This window comes from Anomalospiza imberbis, chromosome 6 (assembly GCF_031753505.1).
Source record: "Anomalospiza imberbis isolate Cuckoo-Finch-1a 21T00152 chromosome 6, ASM3175350v1, whole genome shotgun sequence".
Taxonomy (NCBI): domain Eukaryota; kingdom Metazoa; phylum Chordata; class Aves; order Passeriformes; family Viduidae; genus Anomalospiza; species Anomalospiza imberbis.
In genome coordinates this window covers 23,587,809-23,610,718 of record NC_089686.1, presented here as the reverse complement: position 1 = coordinate 23,610,718, position 22,910 = coordinate 23,587,809, and the positions used below count along the sequence as shown (strand labels likewise).

Here is a 22,910-nt window from a genome sequence, read left to right as displayed (position 1 = left end):
CCGTGCCGGGCCGCGGATTGGCGGAGGGGGCCGAGCCGCCCTCCGAGCGTCACGGCCCGGCCCCGCCCCGCCCGGCGCCGCCCCGCGGCGGCCGCGAGAGCGGCACGTGGGGCTCGGGGGCGGGGTTTGTTTTCGGCTCCCGCTCGGCTCGGCCGCGAGGGCAGTCACGTGAGGCGCGCGCCATGGCGGCTCCGGCGGACGGTGAGGCGGGAGGGCCGGGCGGCGCCGCCGCTCCCCCGCCGCTCCCCGCCCGCCCTCCCCTCACCCCCTCTCTGTTGCAGGCGCCGACCTGGAGACCTCGCTGCTGAGCTTCGAGAAGCTGGACCGCGCCTCCCCGGACCTGTGGCCCGAGCAGCGTAAGTCCGGCGGGCCCGCGGCCCCGAGTCTGGCAGCTCGGCGTGGGGTGGGGAGAGCCCGCCCGGGGCCGGGCCTCCTTGGGGCAGCTGTACGGACCGGGCTGGGCCCGGCGGGGTGGCGGTGCTGCCCGCAGAGGCGCTCACCCCGTGCCAACCTCCGCTTTCTCTCCCCAGTGCCCGGGGTTGCCGAGTTCGCCGCCTCCTTCAAAAGCGTGAGTGAGCGCTGCTTTGCTTTTCGCGTTTCTTCCTTCCGTGTGGTAGTAGATCGGCGGGGTCTCTTGCGCGCTTTACGTCTTCTATGAACCGTATCTCAGTAATAAGTCCAGTATATGCTACAATATGCCTTTTGGTTTTTATGTATCTTTTATATATGTGTTTCTTTTTTATACCTTGTGTAGTTCACTGTGTATGAGAATTATGCTTTGGAAGCAATAAAAAGTTTTAAACTTCAGAAAATCCTATTTTTCATACTGATTTTTGGCTTGTGGATGGTGGTATGCCGTTTTTAACTCTAAAATGTCCAGGAAAAAACAAGATTAAGCATAAAGATATTTCTATGGAGCACACTCTCATATTTTTGCTGTGGGTGTAACTAGTTTTCAATACAGATTGTACTTCATTATGTAATTCTAAAAATGGACTTTTCTGAATATGAGCTTCTATTTTTTTCCCAAACAGCCCATTACAAGTTCTCCTCCCAAGTGGATGGCTGAATTAGAAAATGATGATATTGATATGTTGAAGGGTGAGTATGAATATTGTGGTCAGGAATTGAGGTTGCCAAAGCAGATGGGAATTCAGTACTTACTTAAGAGGCTTAAAACACTTGTTCTTTAAATGTTTTGGTGGTGGTCTTAAGGCCTGAGATCTCTAGCCATCATATTTGCAGAATCTCCAACTCAGAAGTCTCTTCATCTTGTTAATGGTAGACATTTTCATTAAACCAGTTGTTTCCAAGAGCTTATCCAGATGTCAGTGGTAGGCTGATTTTTCAAAATAAGCAATGTAACATTGTGTATATTTCAGTCACCTCCCTTAGCCTTTTTGTCACCATATAAGTATAGTGAGCATCTCCTGCATTTTGAGAAGTAGCATTAAATTTTTGGAGGAGCTCAGCTGATGAGTTGGTGAGTAGCTTAGACTCGTTTATTGACTTGTTCAGAGATGCTCTACGTGTGTGTGTTCCCTCACAGATCCAGGAGCTCCAATGCAATGGTGAGGCTGTACGGGCAAGTTACAGCAGGATTAGCTAGCATGTACACTTGCTTCATGGTGCAGCTGTTAGTTTGCAGTAAACATCCTTCAGCGTGCTCTGCCTGTCATGAATTCCAGATGGCAATGTGTGATCATCTCACAGTGACATGTCACAGCTACAGAGTGAAAGTGAGATGGTTTAACTCTGACTCGCTCCAAAAAATGTGCTTGAACTCGCGTTATTAATGCAATTAAGTCCATTCCCTTGCACACTTTTATATAGCTTGTTCATGTTGCAATGTGAACTTAGAGGAACTTCTAAAGTATAGGTCAAATTACTCTTTGCAATGGTGGCAGATTGAAGCCTGAACTAGAGTCATGGCTGTCTTTCTCCTTAGGTTATAATTAGGAGTGGAGTCAGCTTGAATTTTGAACATACACTGTTCACTGAAACAGATCCTGACAGAAGTATGGCTTGAAAGTGCTCTGTGAAGTACTGAACAGGTGAACTGCTACTGGACGACTATAAAGAGGGTTAAAATTCACCTTCTTCTCTCTTCTTAAGAGTTGGGGAGCCTTACTACAGCTAATCTGATGGAAAAAGTTCGTGGCCTGCAGAACCTGGCTTATCAACTGGGACTGGATGAATGTAAGTGCTGTACACAGATATGACTGACTGCATTACCACATCTTTCCACTAAAGCATGTGCTTGTACATTGGTAGCTGGAGAAGTGTGTTGGCAGATTTGGCAGGTGTTTTACAGTGACCTCCTGCAACAGGGTGAGAGAATGAGCTTACATCTCCAACTTAGAGCCTACCTGCATGGGGGAAAGCATGTGTGTCAGTCTGGTGTTACCCAGTGGCACAGAGACGTCTGTTCCTGAGTTAACATTGTCTTACATAAATCAGGTCACTTTGCTTAATTTCCCACTCAGATTCTAAAGGTATTTCTCAGAATAGTTGTGGCAGTACTTCTCTCATATTCCGTGCACTACCTCCACAGGGAAATTTGCACTTGTGTATAGGATTCTCCTGTCACTTTGCTGTTCATACTGTTTTCTGCTTCTGTAGCTGTTACTTTTTTCTACATTCAGTTGTGGCAGGCAGTGATGTCATTGAGTAATAAAGATGACTTTCATCCCATTTGCAAACAGCTAACTCTTACTGTGGTTTTTTGAAGAAAGAGCTCCTTTCATTCAGTTTAGTTATGCTCTAACATAGACCCTGGTTGTAATTACTCTTGGGCTACACAAAGCACCAGCAGTTTCAAGTCTTTCACCTTCCTTTTAGTGGGTAATACAACTTAGTAATAAACCTTTAGAGTCTTTCTGACTGTAAACATAGGATAGCCTAATGCACTCTTAATAACAAATCATCGAGCTTGTTTTAACATACTTTATTTTACTTTCAGTGCTAATACCTGTTAAGACTGTGTAAAGCATTTGGTGGAGTAGAAGTTAAAGTATAACAGTGTAAAACTGAGTCAAATGTAAAGATTGGCTGATGGTTGGCTTTCTCAGTTGAGTTGTAGGCTCTGATGTCAGACAGTGTTGTTCTGCTAAATGGACTTTAGCAGAGCCTGAGTTGCAGTAAAGTAGGGACGTGTTTGTTTCCTTATTGCATGTGCAATATTTGTTGCATGTGGTTCCATTTATTTTTACTGAGAACAAGTGCATACATAAAGAAGACAAAGTGAGTGAAAACTGAAATACGAGGCTCAACAGTTATAACTTAAGTCTTGAATTTTCAACCTTTATGACAGTTTTCCATGCTTGTAACTTCTTCTCACTGAAGGCAGTTTTCCTTTACTGTAATCATTTGAATAATTTGTGTGTTGTAATGTACATTTATCTTTGAAAATTCTTACCAAAAATTAGTTGTGGAATTTGAACAGAAGCTGCTCAGGACTGTTTTTCCTAATACTGTCTTTAGGTTATTTTCTCTTATGGACTTAGATAAGTGAGAGAACAAGAAAAAAAAGCCAAAATACCTATTCATTAAAGTTAAGGGACTTGTGGTTTTGTCTCGGACATATATAATTTGGTTATATCTCTGTACTGAAATTTACTGGTCCCCTCTTGACTTGGCTGGTTCATTGAAACTGGCTGTCAAAAGCAGGACAAAACCCGCTGCTGACCAGTCTCCTCTAGATGGCAGCATGAGGCCTCCCGCAGGAGTTTTGCTTCTTTTCTTATAAAACTCTGACATTTCAGTTATGGTTTGAAGCTGTTCTTCCCAAGATTGTTTTTTGTGACATATTTTCTTTTCAAAATGTGCACTGTCTTTTTTTATGGTACTTTCAAGTGTTTCATCAGCAGTGAGGTTGAGCAAATTCTGCTTCACTGTATTAGCAACTTTTCCTTCCAACTCTTCTCTTCTAGATCCCAACTCAAATCCTTCACATTTTCAAAGACTTTTATTTTCATCCAAGTTATTAATTATGTACTGTGCAGGACCAGGGTGATTCCTGCAGCACTCCTTGAAAAATGTATCTATTGAGTGACATTGCAATCATGTTGTGAGATTTGTTATTGTTATACCCAGTTCACAACGTACTTTACATCAATTTTGCATTAGAATTCATTAGGCAAAGTGCTGTGGGACTGTATACCTTTTAAAAAGTTTATTTATGGAGGTACTGTTGCAACATTAGCATTGAAATCTGAATAATTGATTTGGCATTATGTAGCTTGATTAATTATTAATTACTGAGTTACAAGCCTTGTTTCTTGAATTCATATGAACTCTCTTACTATTTTACCTGTATAAGTGGGCTTTCTTGACTAGTTTGGAACAGATGTGTTGAATGTTTTGTCCATCTTGATGGGACATCTGGATGGCTTTCATCTAGGAACAGTTGAATACTGTTATCTGAATCCCACATTTTTATTATCTACAATCCCAGCTGTCCCAACTTTTTGGCCATGGATTTCTCAGTTCCTCCTTTGGTTCTGTGCTTTTCACAGATCTCCTTTCTCTACAGCTAACTTCCTCCCCACTTTTTCCCATAGGGGGTTACCTTTACTTTCTGTAACCCTATCTAGTTTGTTGACTGCCCCATGGCTTCTGTGAATAAATTTAATTTATCAACATATAATTTAGCTTTTTTTTTCCAGCTTGTTCTACCACTTTTTTCCTGGCATGCTTGTAGGTGGATTCTTGCTCAAATTATTCCTTGCAGAATATTCTCCCCTTCCTTAGAACAGGATTCACATCAAAGTATAGCTTTCCTTGAATGAAGCAGGATTTTTGTAGCATGAACCATTTAAAAAAATTTTTTACTTTCCTCTTTAAGGACAGGCTTGGGTCTCTTTTGTGTATTTAGTCTTTGTTAAAAGGTGATTCTGGAGTTCTCTAGAAGCTTCCAGGCTCAGGTCCTTGTATCAAGAAAGCCTTTTAAAAATAAATTCTTTTTCAGCACTTCTTCTGAGGTTTCAGCTTGCGTTTCCTTGTCTGCTTTTTAAGTTCTGTAAAATTTTACCTCATCGTTTTGCTTGTAGCTGCTTTTCTCTATTTGCTTTGGTTCTCAGAATCACAGAAACATTTAGGCTGGAAAAGACCTTCAAGATTATGGAGTCCAACTTTCTCACATTAGAGCTTCTACTTTCCTTTGGTTAATTAATTATTTTATTGGTTAGAATAATCAAAACAATTTTTAGTATTTAAAGTCCTGCTTTGTGTCAGTTTTACTGTTCCCGTTAATGTGGGTATTTTAAGGGAGAAGGAATTGGGCTCAATGAATACAGTGACTTTTAGTTGTTCATACAGTTAGGGTGACTTTGGGAGGCATAGTAGCTCTTCTGAATGTGAGCTGCAGCCACTCAGTGAGTCTCATTTCTGAGTCTGGGGAAGAAAAAAAGATGTAAAATTCTTGTTGCGAACTTTTTTCCTCTCCTCTGTGTCCCTTAGTTTTTCCACTTGCAGGCTTTGCTTGGAGTGGAGTAGTGTGAATAGGGAATGACTCCTCACAGTTTCTCATAGTATGGGAGTCAGAGAGAATAAAAGAGTGTGTTGGGACAGACATGAGGAGATACTTGTGTTGTGCATTGAAGTCAGAACACATCACCAGTGGAGCTTGTGGTCATGGAGTTTCTCACTCAGTAATGAGAAAAATGATTGGAAGATAAATCCTTCCAGGGTGTCTGACTGCTGTGGAGTCCCCAGTGGCTTGGACATCTTGGAGATGCAGAAAGCAGAGAGAAAGATTACTATGCAGGTACAGCTGTGTGCCTCCCTGCACATACACTCTTCTGTAGATGTTTGCCATTGGCACGTCAGTCAGGGTGGTGGGCTGGAAAGACCTTTTGTTTGACAAAGGATATTTTTGTTTATTTATTTTAGTAATAGGCTAAACTGCCTGGTAGTTAAGCAACCACTGCCCAAAATCTCTGAGAGTTCCCTGTAATGGAGAGACTCTTACAGAGACAGCAAGAGATGGATGGGCACATGAATGAGGAACAACTGCCCTGCTCTCAAGTTAAGCTGTCCTTGGTTTTGAATTGTAGTCCTCTGCAACCTCTGAAATTTCTGGAACATCATAAAGGAGTCCTTCTGAATTCCAAGCTATGTACAGATCACCATTTTTCCTTAGATTGGCAGTCTTCGGTTTTTCATTTTGCATTTCAGATAAATGCTGTCTGTTGTGATCTCTTGCCTGCAAGTTCAGCTTTTTTGCAGGTTTGGAGGGGCAGAACAGTTCATCGGGATTTAACTGTAGCATTTTTTGAGCATATACCCCTAGTTCTGTCAGTGATCCTTGTAGGCTATGTCATTGAGTTTTGGATGGTGTTTATTTTTTTTACTTCATTTTGATACTGATCATAGGTAGGATATGTTTAAATTGGGCTCCATCTTTGGTGGACTGAACTCAAACTACCAGACAGGGCCTGACAGTTGCTAGACATGAACTTTGTATATACAAAGTTGCTGAATTAGAATCAAAATGAGGAAATTAGGGAAGATAATGTATCCTTTTACTGAAATATCTTTTTCCTTTTGTGTAATGGATTGGCATGCCTAGGAGTGTCTCCATGTAGCATGAACATGTAGCCTTTTCAGGCTCCATGCAAAAGACCTGAAAAAATGAAAAAAACATGAAAAAATATTTTCTCATCATAGCCACTTTTTCTTTAGTCCTGGCAACACAGAGGCTTTTTAAGCTCAGAAGCCTTACTTTATATTTGTGAACATGGCCTCACTTCTGCATTACAGTTGCCTGGTGCTCTTTCTGGTGTGTATGTACAGTTTGCAACAAAACGTTTCAGGTTCTTGTATTTGTAGGAAACCAACATATGAACAGATGTGTAAGTAAAGAGTGCTTTAAAATGTCTTATGACATCTTCTGAAATCTATTGTTGGTCCATTTTAGTAACAGCTGTATGTCCACTCTGTAGTCTGAAGAGTTGCATGGAAAAGTGAATTGGACTTTTGTAGTTTCTTACTAGTCAAAATGAGGTTTTGGACCTGTGTAGAAGAGCTGACTCTTTCTATAACATGAAATCTTTTCCTATTTCCTTGGGGAAGTAAGACTATCTAAAGTGTTGTGTTGGAGCTGGTGAAGAGAAGTGCCGTTTGGAGAGGCAAGAAGGAAATAAAGTGAAACAGTAGCGTGTGATTTGGATCTACATCCCACAGCAGTCTCAGTGCCAATTATTAAGAAGGTATAGCAGTGTTTTTACCATCTTGACTGCTGACAAAAGAGTGAGGAATATGCTCACTTTTTCTTTGTTAAAAGCTGGCATCTCCAGAAGTACTGTGCTTCTAGCACTTGTGTGCTTGTATTCATTTGAAACATCATGGAAGAAAATATGTTTTGGATTGCCTGCATTGTTCTAAATATGTTTGGCTTGGAAGAGAAAAACGTCTGCCAAGTCTACTGCTTGTTATGTTCTTAAACAAAATTTTGTTTACGTGCAAGGTGAACTGTCCTGCATAAAAAGAAGCAGTTTGAGGTGTGTGTGCTTCAGTTATTTCTGCACTGTTTAGAATTTTCTTTGTAGACACTTTTTTTTTTCTTGGTTAGTTTTCTGCATTCCCTGCCTTGCTGAGTGAATCTTCATCATGTTTCAGTTTTGCTTGAAAGCATATTTCTCACTTATTTTGTTATTTAGTACTGTGTCTGGCAAGGACTTTATGTGAAATAGTATACTTCATGTGCTTCAAAGCTCGAAGGCAGAGTTTTACATCTGCACAACAAAATTCTGCTCTTTGGACACGGGATTTCTGTAATACACAGTTAGCTTGAGGTGTTCCTTAGAGTAAGTAGACTTCTCCCATAGAATGTATCACATTTTGAGTGGTTCATTTTTGGGTTAGGAGATGATCACAGAGAATTTCAGGAGCTCACAATCAGCTGAAATGGTTGGCTTAGTTTTTCACAGTAGGATAAATATAGAGGCTGTTTTCAGTTTACATTCATAGTAATTCTTGGGCCTTATTTGATTATTTCAGAGAGGTGAAAAGAACACCTAAATTGTCTGTTAAGATGTTTATATGGCTTGTCACCACAATATCCAAGGTGCTATGATTTCCATGTGAAACCTTGGCCTTTCTCCTGATTCTTTTTACACTCTCCTCCCACACTGTAGATCTACTGCTTCATTTTAATGCACATTGCTGTGGTAAGAGATACTCTGCATCTGCAGAGGGACAAGGAAATCACCTTTCCTTATACTGTTTGCTGGGTGGCTTATTTACAGGCAGGATATTTCTGGGGCACCTCCTGTTGGAATAGTGAGACATCAGAATGCCAGCTTGAAATTGCAATTCATACATGATCTGTGAATTGGCTAATTCTGACATGTAGGTAGTTAAGAAATTATTACAGTCAGAAGAGTCATGACCTCAACTTTTCATCATCTCCATTGGCTTGTGCCCCAGTTTGGAAGTGAAGGAGGCATAGGAAGTTTTAATTGTACCTGTGTGATTTATCCTCAGTCAGCTCTTTAATTTCTTCTGGCTGTCTGAGGTTTCCGACATGCTGTAAATTTCTCCAACTTTTTCATTATCTGCAATTTCTTTATGACTCATGAATCGGAGTGGAGAGAGAGTGTGGATTTACAGCAGAGATAAACATGTCCATAAAGTCTGTATCTGTGTCAGTAATTGTACTGCTGTCAGTGACTGTCCTGTTTTACAGGTCTCTCTTGGGAGAGGAACACGCTTTGCTACCAGTGTCAGAGAAGTGTTCGCTTTGATTTGCATTAACGTGCCAGGAGATTAAGTTGCGATGGTGATGATGGAAATTGAGTTTGGACCATGGCTGCTATTGTTTTTTTGTTTTTTTTTAATAAATGGGTATGTTTGAGTTGCCCTCTGTGTGCAGAAAAAAAATGGCAGACTCAGGTTATTCTTAAATATAGAATCAGGGAGAGACAGTATACTGATGATATCAGATGAGATTCTACCCTTATGCATAGATAGTGCAGTCTTACCATAAAACAAATGCTGTGTCTAGGTAACTGTCATTTATGGAAAGAAATACTGCATGGATCCTTAGGGTGTTCTCTGTCTGCTGGTAAAGCTGAATGAATATTTCTGTAAGTTTCAAGAAATTTCTGCATCTTTGCCTTCTTGCCCTTCCCTTACTCTTAGGGAAAGATGCTGTGATGGACATTGATGGTGAGTACTAAGGCATCATCACAGTCTCCAAGTATTGATGATTCTGATTGCTGCAGAAGGAGGTGTATACTTGTGAGGTTTGAGAAAAGGAAAAAAAAAATCTCTAAAACTCTCCTATATGTGTTAGAAGTTCAAACTTCTGCAGTTTTTCTGTGCTTGTATTTTCTGTTTGATGCCTGTTGTAAATAACTGTCTGTGTGGAATCTTTTTTGTTAAATTCTAAGTTTGGGTTGGATTTTTTTGTCTGTGACTTAATATTTTTTTATAATAAGGTAATTATTTTGCCACTGAATTCTTTTCAAATATCCAAAGTGACTGTAAAACCCCAATTTTCCATTTTGTCAGGTATTCATTGAGGCTCCCAAATGCAGCTGATTGCATTTTTTAATGCTGATGGACACCTCTTACCAAAGGGATATTATCATAAACAATGTAAACTCTGTGATTGCATAGATAGCTTTAAAATGTGCTTAGGTGTAGAAGTGTTAGAAATGCTAAAATGACACCTGCCATTGCATGGTTAATTCTGAAGCCTGAAGTTGGAAGTACAATGGGGAGTTTTTCCAGTGGTAGGCAGTGTCCCATCTAGCTCTGATAACTGAGTTTCCAAAGCTATTTATATCTGAGGATCATATGCTGAGTGGCCCAAAAGCTGGCAGATAACTGCTGTTGAAGTGAGTGATGCTCAGTGCAGCAGATAAATTCTAAATAAAAGCTGAGTTAATTAGATACTTTCTACCTGATCTTTTTTGAAATGTGTTTTTTTTTCCTTTTCTCTTGTCCTCCTCCTCACCTTCTCTACGTGCCCATACCTAGTTTGTGAATCTGATTTTGTTAAAACAAAGGCTGCCTCTGAAGGTACTTCAGCCAGGATGTATTACTTGCTTTATTAAAATAAGACAAAAACAACACCTCTGCCTCCACCAAAAAGAAAACCAGGACAACAAATACCAACAAACAAGAACAACAAAATAAAAACACCAAACCAATAAAAAAAGCCCCATAAAACATTTCTTATACCCTGGTATTTGTGTCTAAGAACATCTCTTCTCAAAGTCCCCTTTGTCTCCTATAGCTTGTTCAATTGTAGGAAGAATTTCTGCAATGGTTTGATCCTTTCTGGAAAAGACTTTTTAAGTTTATGTTGGTAGAGTGAAGGTTGATCTAGATACTTCCTGTGGTTAAGAAAAAGGAGACTTCTCTGTTTTAGTTGGGAAGAAGAGAAAGAAATCTGATTAATCTGAAAACTAACTGACCAAACTGCTCTGAGGACTGAAATCAGTCATCTGATTCATCACTATTAACTTCTGCAGGATTTTTGGTATGCTACTCAAACCAGCAATTTGTGCTTTGCAAAGACATCTGGAATATTGGCATTGGTCAGTCAAATAGTGGAACACATTGTGCAGTTCTGTTCTTGGAGGTTTTCCAGACCTGACTCAAAGCTTTAAGCAGCATGATCTTTCCTCATAATCGACCCCACTTTGACCAGGAGACCTCCTGAGCCCTTGTAACCCTGATCATGCAGTGGCTCCATATTTCTCTGAGCTAGGTTGTTCTAGAACTAGAAGTACATTTGAAGCCTGCATTCCCCACAGCACTGAATGGTTCAGCTTAGGAGCTTTAGGCAGGTGCAGCTTTATGATCTGCCTCTATGGGAGCAGCTGATTAGGAACAGGAAACCTAAGAATTCCTGTGTCACAGTGGTGGCTTTTAGACTTTGGGGGTATGGTGAATGGACTTTCAAATACTTCCACCGACAGAGCTGATTACAAGTCTGTGCAGTGTGGGCTGCAGAGCCCATTTTTGTGCACAGGGAGGTACAGTCCATTCAGTACAGTTTTTTATGCAGAGTAGGAGAATGGTCCTCAGAATACACAGAGGTTCTTGTGTGTCTTGGCTGAAATGAACAGTGAAACCACCCTCCTCTGTCTAGACAAGTAGAGGGTCAATGGGGCTCAACTGAAGAGCTTTTAGCCACAAAAGTAAAGGAATGGGCTGTCACATTAAAGCATTTCTACCTGCCACATGCTTGGCACAGAAAGAAACATGACTACAAACAAAATGTTCTTACATTATACTGTCAGAAGCCTATTTTTTGCTACTCTCATTCTGACAGGATAACTTGTAGACTACTGTCAGTGGAGGAATTGAGGATGGGGAAAAGTTTGATCAAGCATAAGGTTATGTGCATTTTTCCATTATCATTTAAAATCACAAAAATGCCTAACAAATCTCAGGAGACATTCTAGCAGGGACTCTTGAATCTTTACAACTGGTCTGTATTTATTATTTAAGCATCTTTTGCTTTGTCTGTGCCTTTATTCAATTAAAACTTTCCACTTCTATGTTACTAGACCACTTACTCTGTATTTACAAATACTGGAAAGACTATCCGTGTGTCATCTCTGTCTGAAATGTTTTCCTGTAAATTTTGGCTTCTGGCAGGAGTGAAGAGAGAATTTTCTTCCACAGTATGGGTTGCTGGACCTATTTGCAGAGCGGCAGCTGATCCTAGTGAAAAATCTCACTAGAGTGTGACTTTGGAGACTTGGCTCAGTTTCTGGTACTACCCCTCTTCTGCTTGGTTCATTTATTTGCCTTCTTATGTGCCTCTTCCTATCTCCCCAGCTGTAAGGTGGAGTTCGTGTTAACTTGGTTTTGCAAGGCCTTGAAACAATAATTAATTTTAAAAAACAGCATATAAAGCATTTATTGTTAAGTATCCTTTGTTGTGTGCTGCTGTTTGTTATTCCCTCCTGCTAGCTGCTATTACATGCCACAGGAAGGTATCATTAGAATATTGTGTCAGTCATCAGTAGTAAAATGAGAATATGATAATAAAACAGATCCCAGTATCAAGTGCTCTTCAGCCTGGGACCCAAGCAGAGTAACTAAGAAAAGCGAGGCTATTCTCAGCCATTTGCAGACATTAGATATATAAAAGGATTTCTATTTGCAAGCAGTATAAAGGTTAGAAATCATTAGTCTATATCCCTTCTAATGCCAGAGATTATTTACCAGTTTGGCTTGCTATATTACTCTTCAGTTTCCTCCCTTTTGGATCCAGTGATAATGCATACAAAGCTATGTGAAAATTTGCCAAGCATTTTGCCACGTTATTGAGTGGTTTCAGTCGTTTGGAGCATGAAGTCTTCTGTAAGATCAATAGTGAACTTGCCACCTTACCTCTTGCAACTGCAGTAAATGCAGCTTTGAACATCCTGTCTGTACAATGTTGCTAGACCAAGTCTGATAGTATCTGTCTCTTATTGCCTCATTAACTTGTGAGCATTAGAACAAGATAAAAATGCCCTAAAGCCTCTTATCTGATGATTGTTGTAACCTTCTGAGTGCCATTAGTTTAAGTTTGCAATCAAATGCTTCCCCTGAGTATAAGGAGCACTGATTAAACCTGAAGCGTCCCCAGAGGCTTTTACAGCTGTCATGGGGGCGGCGGCTGCTCCTGTCCAAAAGGAGAAGGGGGGCTGGAGGTCCCAGTGGGAGGGCCACTCTGCAGACATCCACGTGGCTGCCCCAGCTGTTCCGCTTTGCCTAATGAATTGTTTTACAAGGAGAGGCTGGATATTGTCATCACAAGCTGCCTTCCCCAGGGACTGAAGCCAGCCTGATAATGACTAATGTTAGTGATAGTAATTGAAGTGTGATGGCTCTCCAGGGACTTTGACACACGAAGAGCTGTCAGGCACTTGTGGCTGGTGCAGTCCCATGAATACCTCAGAAATGCTTTTTAATTGCTTGACTCTCATAACTAGTTCCCATACATATCCTGCAGAAATGCATGTTTTAAGGGGATAAGGAAAAGGAGCTGAGGACTCTGCTGTGACCCTTGGTGTGCACACGTAGTTACTGTCCTGACATGTTTCCAATGCCGTGTTCATGCTCCCATTAGTCTTGGTGTGCACCTGCTCAGTGTCTGCACAGGCATGTACAACAGATTACACCTGAATGTACCTTTTCTTTTGTGTCTAAGCCTTGTCTTCTTGATGCAAAGATTGTACTTGATTCTTAAAGAAGACAATAACTTTATTTAAGAATGTCAAAGGATTGCTGCTGTTAATAGCATGGAAGCAATGACAGCCATTTGCATTTTCATATGCATTGAAAACTGAATGTAAGATAGAATAAAAATCTTGTAAAAATATAGCATATCCATGTGTCTCAATATGACTGGAGTTTATGGCCATGAGATTTTGGGAATTTAGGGCAGAAGAGTAACCAATTTATGTAAAATAGAGTGATTTTGTTCTGAAAATGTTCTCATTTAGAAGTACATTGTTGAATATAGCAGTGGGCCTGAGATAAAAGTAACCCCAATGGCGTACTGTACTCCTGGCTTCCAGATTCCTAACATGAACTTGTCAGGGTGCTGAGATATGTTGAATTGCCTCTGTCTCTACAGGAAGGTTTTGCTGTGGCTTTTTGAGTTCTAGCTGGAGATCAAAAAAGGAAGCTTGATGCTATTGCCAGCAGAGTAGACATACTACCTCTTCTCATCATATTCATTGCAAGTTTGTTCTTCACCTCCCCCCTCCAGTGAAGTGTTGGCTCTTAGAAATTTATTTTGGTAATAAAACATTACTTTATACTTGCCCATGAAAGCATGTTTGAAGGCTGTTTGTGGATTCTTTAAAGTGTCCAAGAGATTGTTGTTCCCTAAGCACACTGCAAACGTGTATCATAATTAAGTCAGATGAATTAATGTGCAGAAAGTTTAGCTCATAACTTTTAAGTGATTAACTTAGGCTCTTAAAATGTGAACCCAAACCTATGGTTGCTGTGCTGTAATTCGGTTGTCAGTCCCAAAATTGTATGCTTCAGTGGGTTTTGGTTCTGAGAAAATGGGTGAATTTATTCTTGCTGGTTTTGGTCACAATGAGGAGATAATAAAGCTGTGCTTACTGCTTTTCACAGTTGTATGTCTTGACAGTAAAGCTAAAGGATATAGTTTAGTTATTTTCTTGCAGTTTATCTTACAACTTGTACTGTAATTGAGGAGGTGGGAATAGCAAACTCCATGCTGTGTAAGAAGAGATTTTCAGTTTGTGATTTAATCATACTGATTGGTTGCTACAGCCCAAGCACAAGAGTGGAGATAATTGAAAGACATCTAATAACTGATTAAGTAGATTTCATTTATGTGTTGTTTTGAGCACTGTTTTAGTGAAAGCTTGTAAGCTTTATTATGATATGTTCAGCAGAATATATTTTCTGTGTAGAAATTTTACATTGATAGGACATTTTCATATGGAGAGCTTTTTGTGCTATGAGGAATATATCCACATATTGTTTAAACTTCACAAAGTGATGATTATTTTGGTATCACTGTGCACTGTCATGTAAAATTTTGCTTTTCAGGTATTTGGTGATTTTTTACAAACATATGTATTATAAATAATTATCTCTAAGTCCTTGCACGACTTCCCCCAAACCTATTACTACATTTTAAAGCTTTCCAAGCTTACTGGCAATACAATAAATATTAGCTCCCATATTCTTCAAATTAAAATGTGACTTCTGTTTTCTCACTTTGGGGTTTGATGTCTGTTCTACTGAACCAGGTAAAATCGGGTTTGGTCCGTATTTGGAAGGGATTCCATGAAGAGCCCAGTTGTTGCATTAAGCAGCACTGGAGTCCTTCTCCTGGAGGGTTGCTGAACTGTTATCCCATGGTAGCTCTAGAGGGCTCTCTGCTGTTGAAAATGTCACATTTCTAATGACTTATATGACAAAGGTCTTAATAACCTGTTGGTCGTTAAGGAACTCATAACACTTTTTTTGCAAATGCTAACCTCATTGTCATCAGCAAAATACAGCATATGCAATTAGAATCTAATTTTCTCCAGTGTCAATTAAAGGGTCTCATTTTTATTCTGTGTTGTACTCTGCCTGTAAATGTCTGTCACTTAAGTTACAGCATTTAAGTAGTGTAGGAAGTAATTTTTGTTTGTGCAGTTTGTGACGTTCCTTGTTAAGTCAGTAAGAGTGTGATGTTGCTGGCACTGACTGTGCAAGAAAGAGAGAAGATAATCATCCCAGGCTTTATTGTAATCATGCAGTTTGTTACTGTAGTAGCCTTAAAAGTATATAGGCATTGTTTTAGGAGAATTAGAAATAAATGTATAAGATGGAGGACAAGATGGGACAGGATGAAAGTATGAAGAGTAATTTTCAGCAGAGCAATAGGTGCTTGTCCTCAAGTTCTATGAAGGCACACGAAATGAAGGACTACTTTCTGGTAATACTTCTGCTTTTATTTTAAAACCCTTTGGATGTTTTACAGGGACATGAATTCCAGTTCTGCTTGGTGGGTGGGCAGTGGCATGCTGGGTTTGACTGGGTATCTATATCAGACTTGGTTGCATTAAAATGGACTTTAAACTGGTTAGTTTGAAAATCAGTCAAGCAGTTAAAGATTGTAATGTTGTGTTCTCTATTGTAATAGTAAATTCTATTTTCTTATAGTTTTGTAGGTTTTTTTCTGTATATGTGTCGGTGCTACATTGCTTTCACTCAGTTGTGTTTTGAAAGCAGTGAAAACCAGAAATAACTAGGAGTAACATCTGTGAAAACTACAAGACTAGAAATGTCTATCTAGACTAGAAACAACTGCAACATGATTGCAGCTTACATTTTGCAGCACCTTTGGGCCTTATGGGTTGGATGTCTGTTATGGACAGTGCTGCAGTGTTCTGCATGATAAGGAGCTTACATATTGAGGGAGTGAAAATAACATTGAGTTTGATGCTTAGTGAGCTTCCCAGTTGAAAATATGCATGAGTGTCCTATTTTTACTCAGTGGTGAGCTCTGTCTTGTGTATTCTGCAAAGACCTTGTTTAAAATCACCCTTGTGAATATTGCTGAAGGGGGAAAAGGTGAAGTATAGATAGACTCAGGAAAGGAAGAGGTTGTTTTATTTTCACTGGTAGCATTTGCAGTTCCCCAGGCAATGAGGACTGCAGAAACTGGCATTTGAGAGCCACAACTTAATTAGATGTTTGGGTCTGTTGTAAAATCCTGTGGTGTCTGCCTCTTGTGCCAGTGTGAAAATTATCCTTATACAGTGGAGGAAAGGTATTGAGAAATCTTTCATGTAAATTCTGTGTCTTTTTCCTTCTTCTAGGAACTACATTACATAGTAGGAAAAATACACTAAATCCCCCTTATTTGAGGAAAACACAAACAAATAACAATTAAGCTATTGATTAGTTTTTCAGGCAGTAAAAAGATGCTTCTCCCAGGATTCATTTCCCCACACCATCCTTGACTTCAAACACCTGCAACTTACAAGTTCTGGTAATAGATGAATTCAAACACTCAGTCCTTCTAGCATTTTGGATGTATTTATTGCATGTACTACATCTTTTCATGTCTAACCACTGTAATTTGAGAGGAAATAATATATTTTTTATTTAAGATTATGGGGAGTACTAGTTCAGTGGAAGTGGGGATTTTATATATTTTAATGCACTACTGCAATTTTTGTGTAATGGAATCTTATATAAAAACCTTTTGTGTAACTATTGGGATTTTGGTTGTAAATTCAGAGGATATAGACGTAGCCAGTTTTAAACTATATAAGATTTTGCAATGTTTTTGGAAATATATTTTCAAGTAATTGTGATCGAACTGAAATATTTTTTGTGAGATACAGCATTGTGGAGTGGCATCTGCATCCTCTTTAAGCTTTGACTTGTTAGTTTTGAACACTTTTGTAGTCAATTAATAGCATGATCTGGAGTTGCTAAACAAAATCTCTTATAACAGTATCTCAGAATTCATGTTATCAGAATGTTTAAACATGCCTCCATCTATATTTCATGTAACACTGTATACTGTTAAATCCTGTCAGTTTTGAGATCTAAATATTTTAGGAAAGAATAAGTCAAAAATACCATTTTGGCTACTGCATCTGTGTGAGGGACATCCACCTCGTTTGGAGCATTTGAAAAAAGAATCCCTGTATTTACTGTGTTTGCCGATGTTTACTGCCCTGTAGAGCTGTTCAGGAAAGTGACCAAAGGTAGAGGGGGACACATTGAAAGTCACTTAGTACAAATTTGTATTGAGAAGAAAAAGGAAATAAACATTTTCTATAGTCTTCCATTCCTAGCTGTTTTTCTGATTAAGTAGCTATGGTGGGTAAAATTCAGGTGCATATGAGTTTTGGAGATCACTACACAGCTGACAGGGATAAAAAAAGTTTTCCCCAGCCTTTAAGCTTCAGAGGCCTGTGTATATAAGCTTTATGTTATATGAAGCTGTATTCTAACTGCCTTAAGGTGTATCCAGTGCATGTACAAGTCTATTGACTTCAAGGTCTGCTTTTTACTGAGTACTCTATATCTCTTTTTTAAAAAATAGAGAAATGATTTGTTACATTTTTTTGCCATTTTCACTTTTTGGTAATCAGCAGCATCACTGACTTTTTGTGTCTGAGTTTGAATGTACAGTAGTGGTGTTCCAATTTAAAAACAGTTTAGTTGAAATTATTATAGTAGAAATAATGTAAAGGTTGTAACAGGATGTAGTTTTCAAAAAGCTGAACTTTCTGTGTAAAAGCATGTATTAATGTTACCCAGCAGTTGTTTTCAGCTCTGGTCTAAAAGTTTTATTAAATTTTTGAAAATGCGTCTTTTTTCTGTATTATTTTGACCTAGCTTTGTTGCACTGATGGCTCTGTTGAGTGAACTTTCTCTAGCTATTCCACACTGTGAGCCATCAGTGGACAATAATTCTCTAGTTGCAATGGGTGGCAGTGCCTACTCTCTGAAGAGCTGGCTTATGAATCCTTGTCTGAGGTTCTGGTCTAAATCTCTTGGTCATGCTGAGGTCAGCACAGTGCATTTACCAGGCTGAAGTTGCAAAGTCCTCAGTGCCAGGTTGCCTGGTGCTTCCCTGTTAGAATTCAGTGTGCCAGAGCCATGGCACCCCTGTCTTTTCATGAATGGAATTCAAAAAGACACTTATATTTCCATAAATAAATTAGGAATTCAGTGGCTTCTTCCGGCTAATCAGGGCAGGCTGATAAACCTTGCTAGCTGTTTAATAAATGAATTGTGACTGATTACCTATTAATATGGACGCCTCAGGAATTCACCCTGGGGGAAGCAGAGCAGTGAAATAGAGAGGGGCATGGCCCCCTGGGAAATCAGGGCTTCATGTTTGCAGCTTAAATATCTCTGTGAAGTATCAATAAGGAGGTAATTGAATTTTGAACACAAACATGAGCGCCGGATGGATGAAGGAGAGGGGGGCCCTGATCATCTCTTCATGCCCCTTCATACTCCCCTCCCCTTCCCCTTAGAGACCACTCTAGTGAAGATAGATGCTAAATCCATTAAATAAAGATTAGACTGTGTCGTGGTAGAAAATGGCAGCTTAGCTAGATCCCTGGGCAAATTGGGACCTTTAAGCAATACAGAAAATTAAAATATACATTTTTAACAAGTGTGCTGTCGACACAGTAATAATAACTCTGTGGCTTGTGGGGTTTGCTCACCTTTCAGATCTGCTTTTGTTTGGTTATATCACTTGCTCTTGTTTTGAAACCAGCCTTCTCTCTGAAGCAGAGAAGACTTAGGGGAAAGAAGGTTATTTTCCCACCTTGCTTTCTTTGGCACTTTTTATTGGCTCTTATTCTTATAATAGTATAGAAGATCAGTACTCTTGTATTTGAATATGAAAATAATTAACTTTGGCTCCGACACACTCAGTCACATGTTCTGAAAAATAGTTGGAAATAGTCTAGATGCAGCATGGAGATGTAAATGTGATCAAACTTTTTAGATATTGTTTTTATTTACTCAGCACATGGCTTTGTTTTTTATTTACTCCAGATCAATTTTTCTGAATTCTACTCTTATGGGAAAGATTAGTATAGGGGGGTGCATTGTAAAAGGTCAATATTCTTTTTTGTCACACAGTGAATTGTAGAAACACAGCTGAGGTGGTGTTCAAGGGGTGACAGTGTTTCTTTATAATACTGTACTACACATAGAACACAACCAGGCCTTGTTCACAATCTCACTTACCCTATTGTCTGTTGCAGAAAGTCAACAGATCTTCTTGGGTTTTGCAGGCAGAACCTCATCTGCCTGTGCAAGTAGAGGACCAATTGCTGTACTGAAGAGACTACTCGTCTCCTCTTACTTTTTCCAAGTAAGACAATCATTCTACAGAACAAAATCCAAAATTGTTTCTGTTAGTTATTTGGAACAAGAAATGAGCATAAACCAATGTTTCCCTGGAGATAACTGTTGTTCCTTCCATCTAGAATTTTTTTTCTTTAGTCTAGATAGTTTTGAAAATGGAAAGAGAAAAAAATGATTTTGTGCTTTGCTGAATGTCTCAGTTTAAGACATATTAATAGGAAACCCCAATACACTGAATTACAGTGGACTGAGACAATAGTAGCATGGGGACTTCTGTCTGTTCTTGCACAACATCTCTCTGATAACACCACTTCCCCGTTTTCTGACTTCTCTCAAATATTAGCAGTTTTGCCCAGAAAACCCTTGATGCTACATCTTCAGCTTTAACTGCTAAGAAGTGAACTCAGCATGTTCATTTTTTGTTTTAAAAAGAACAGTAGATATTATTAAGTATAAAAAAGTATTAACACACACGTGCCGTTCTAGAGACGGTAGTTTGCATTTTGGGAATGCTTCATCTTCCATTAACTTAGAGCTGCATTCAGACATGGTTTTCTATTTGTTTTCCGAACTATCATCTGCTTCCACATCCTAGCAATTTCCTCACTTGTCTTTTGTGATGGGGTTTTGCATTGCGAATGTCTGTATTCTTTCATCCAGCTGTGCTTCTAGGAAGAAAAAAAAACTTTGTAAGCTGGCTTAGCCTCAAAGATTCTCTTTCATGGTGTTGACACCAAATTGAAAATTATCAGGTACCACCCCTTAGCTAAATTAGGGTAATTGATTGTGTATGTGCTGGAGCTGTCTCAATTGAAGAAGCCAGATCTCAAGCCTCCTTTGGTAAGGAGACGTTACACCACTGGGTTTACCTTTGGTCAAGCATGTCGATCATGGGCTTCTTCTTTTTTGGGGGACTTCCTGGCCTTTGTTCTCTTTGCAAGGGGACAGTTCCTTTCCTGAACCCCACCCCTCTCTCTCCAGTTCTCAGTCTGCTATTTATAACACATCTAGTTTCCTTTAACCTTAGCTGGCCGCTTTCAAAGAAGTCACCTGTACCTTGACAGCCTATGTCCTTTTTTTTTTTTTTATGCTACGGGCATCCCTTAGCCTTATTGTATCACCTGTGCCTCTGCCTGTTTTGGAGATTTTTCTGCTCTCTTCTCCCTGCTTGTACACTTAGACTAATTTTCTAGCTCAGGAGTTTTCCTTCCTTTGTATATCTCAAATTTAAAAGGAGACTCTTGCTAATTTGTTCTGTAGCTTCTTCTGAAGGCAGGCATGTGCCAGGAACCTCACAAGCTTATGGCTTCCCATATTAAGGCACTTAGTGATGCAACATTTTAATTAAATTAACCAGAATTCGTAAATTGTAGATAGACAGATTTTCCAGATCATCTCAATATGAGCTTTTAGAGTGATCAACACTCTGCTGGTGTTTAATCCATCAGACTGCCATATGGAGTGTTGAAGAGTAGAATATCTGTTTATTAACAGTTGTTTTTTCACGTCAGCAAGTACGATTTTTGTATTTGAGGACCTAGGAGTGCAATCTGTTCCTGCATCTCTTACGTGAGTTATATCAACCTCATGCCACACCTCATTTCATGCCAATCCCTCTTTTTTTACTCAATTTAGGTGATCCAATAGGCTGTCTAAATGGCATAATAGAGCAAGAGGGTCATTCTACCGGTGTCTTCAGAACTTCTTTGGTTACACTGTCACAAGGGGAATGTGTTGAGATGTCCTTTATGAAGAAGAAATTGCAGATATCCATATTGTTGGTGATTTCTGTGAACAGTTGAGACACATTTAGTCAAGCTCTGCAATTTGATTGACCATAATACGTTATTCACAAAAGTCAGAAAATTATTCAAGATCAAGCCTACATTTTATTCACTCTGAATTAATAAATTCTTGTTCCCAAATCCTAGGATATCTGGTGTTGGACTACTCTAGGAATAGAATTTACTTGTCTCTTTAGAGCAGTTGTGTGTTCCATTTTATTGTGAAATACAAGTCTGTTTCTACTCATTTAGCTGAGTGAATGCTTTCCATTGTTGGTCTTTCCAATGGGAAAATACTCTTCAGGCAAGAGGAAAAAAATCTTCATGTATTGTGACGTTTTCATTGCTCTTCTCAGAAAGAAGTATTAGCTCTTCTAGAATGGGAGATGAGATTGGTGCAAGTAAGTCCAAGCACCCAAGCCATAATTTAAATCTTCTTCCATTTTTTGATATAACACTTATGGAATAAAACCTTTCCTAGATATCCACACAGTGCTTATCCAAGTTTTTATAATATTATGCCTTTCTCAGAATTATTTACTCTGATCTTATCAAATCTTGTTGCACTCACAAATATGAGCTCCATATTTTGACTGTGATCAAGATCTCCATACATTTCTACACATACTTCAGTATTGTATCAGACCATTTTTCCATTTCTCTTTCTCGTCGTGTTTTTTTCTTTGTTGTTCTGATGTTCTGTATGTTGTGGGCTTTTACATGACTTTTGTGGTTTTGGATGAAAAACTTGCTATTTGGCAGAATTGTCTTGACAAATCTGTTTGAACTTGCTGGAGAATTTACTCAAAGTAAATTGGGGTTTGTGCACAGTTGATGAATGTGGCAGGATGTAATAATGTTTTGCGTGTGCCCCTTAAACCTCCTGAGCTCCTGGGATCATTCAAAACAGCTAGGTCCAGAATAGCCAGGTCTTCAGCATGGTGAAGCTGAGCAGATTGTTCTTCTCCTGTATGTCTTCAGGCTTGAGTGAATCTTCAAGTCACAGCAAATTATTATGCTATCTCCTAACTCTTCTGTTTGAATTTAATAATTGTTTATGCTTTACACCCTATATTTCTGCATAAGGTCTAATAATCTCTTCCCAGGAAGGAAATAAAGTCTCATTGTCTGTTTTGTAACTTTGGATACTCTGTCACTTCAGGCGGTATTTTGGTAGGAATAATTTTGAAATTGTGTGGTACACACTATTCACTTGTAGAGAGCTGCTTATAAATCAAGAGTTTTCTTCATGACAATGTGGGGGGAAAGAAGAGGATTTATTTGATTTTGAAAGGTAGTGCAGTTGTTATTTTACATCTCTTCAATTGAGAAGATAAATTGAAAATTCCTATTGACTCCCAACCCTGAAAAGAAGGAGAGGAGAAAAAATCAGAAAAGAAGTAATGGAAGCTAGTCAGATCAAAATTAGCAAAAATAAATGCTTTTTACATAATGAATTATTTGATGTGGGACTTTCCGCACACTGGGATTTTTTTTCTTTGGATCAAGTATTAGGAACAATTGAGAAGGAATCAGCAATTAAATGGACAGTGAGAACATTTTTAGTTAGAGCAGAAAAAAATCTAAAGTGATATAGGAAATATCAGCTGCTTCAGGATATAAAACAAGCACTTAAGAAGAGGAGGAATCTTTCAGTAATAATTATTCCATATGTCTTCATGATGTGGCTCCCTAATTTATCTTTTCCTGTGATGCTTCTGATCTTGGCTGCAGTCAGACAGGATGTCTGACTGGGTAGATTACTGATCTGCCTTGCCC

General features: G+C 39.2%; 1 protein-coding gene across 2 annotated transcripts in view; it reads left to right on the top strand.

The window, feature by feature from the left end:
• Window positions 1-44: 44 nt before the first annotated feature.
• Window positions 45-22,910, top strand: part of LIN52 (lin-52 DREAM MuvB core complex component) — a 37,764-nt gene continuing 14,898 nt past the window's right edge. The window contains exons 1-6 of one of the 2 annotated variants that reach the window (XM_068192853.1): window positions 45-201; window positions 282-356; window positions 531-568; window positions 1,035-1,101; window positions 2,116-2,199; window positions 8,690-11,701. In XM_068192853.1, the coding sequence (XP_068048954.1) occupies window positions 183-201; window positions 282-356; window positions 531-568; window positions 1,035-1,101; window positions 2,116-2,199; window positions 8,690-8,757 (351 nt within the window). In that variant the 5' untranslated portion in view covers window positions 45-182 and the 3' untranslated portion in view covers window positions 8,758-11,701. Of the gene's footprint in view, window positions 202-281; window positions 357-530; window positions 569-1,034; window positions 1,102-2,115; window positions 2,200-8,689; window positions 11,702-22,910 lie in introns of those variants that run through there. The other variant, XM_068192854.1, reaches the window with a different exon arrangement.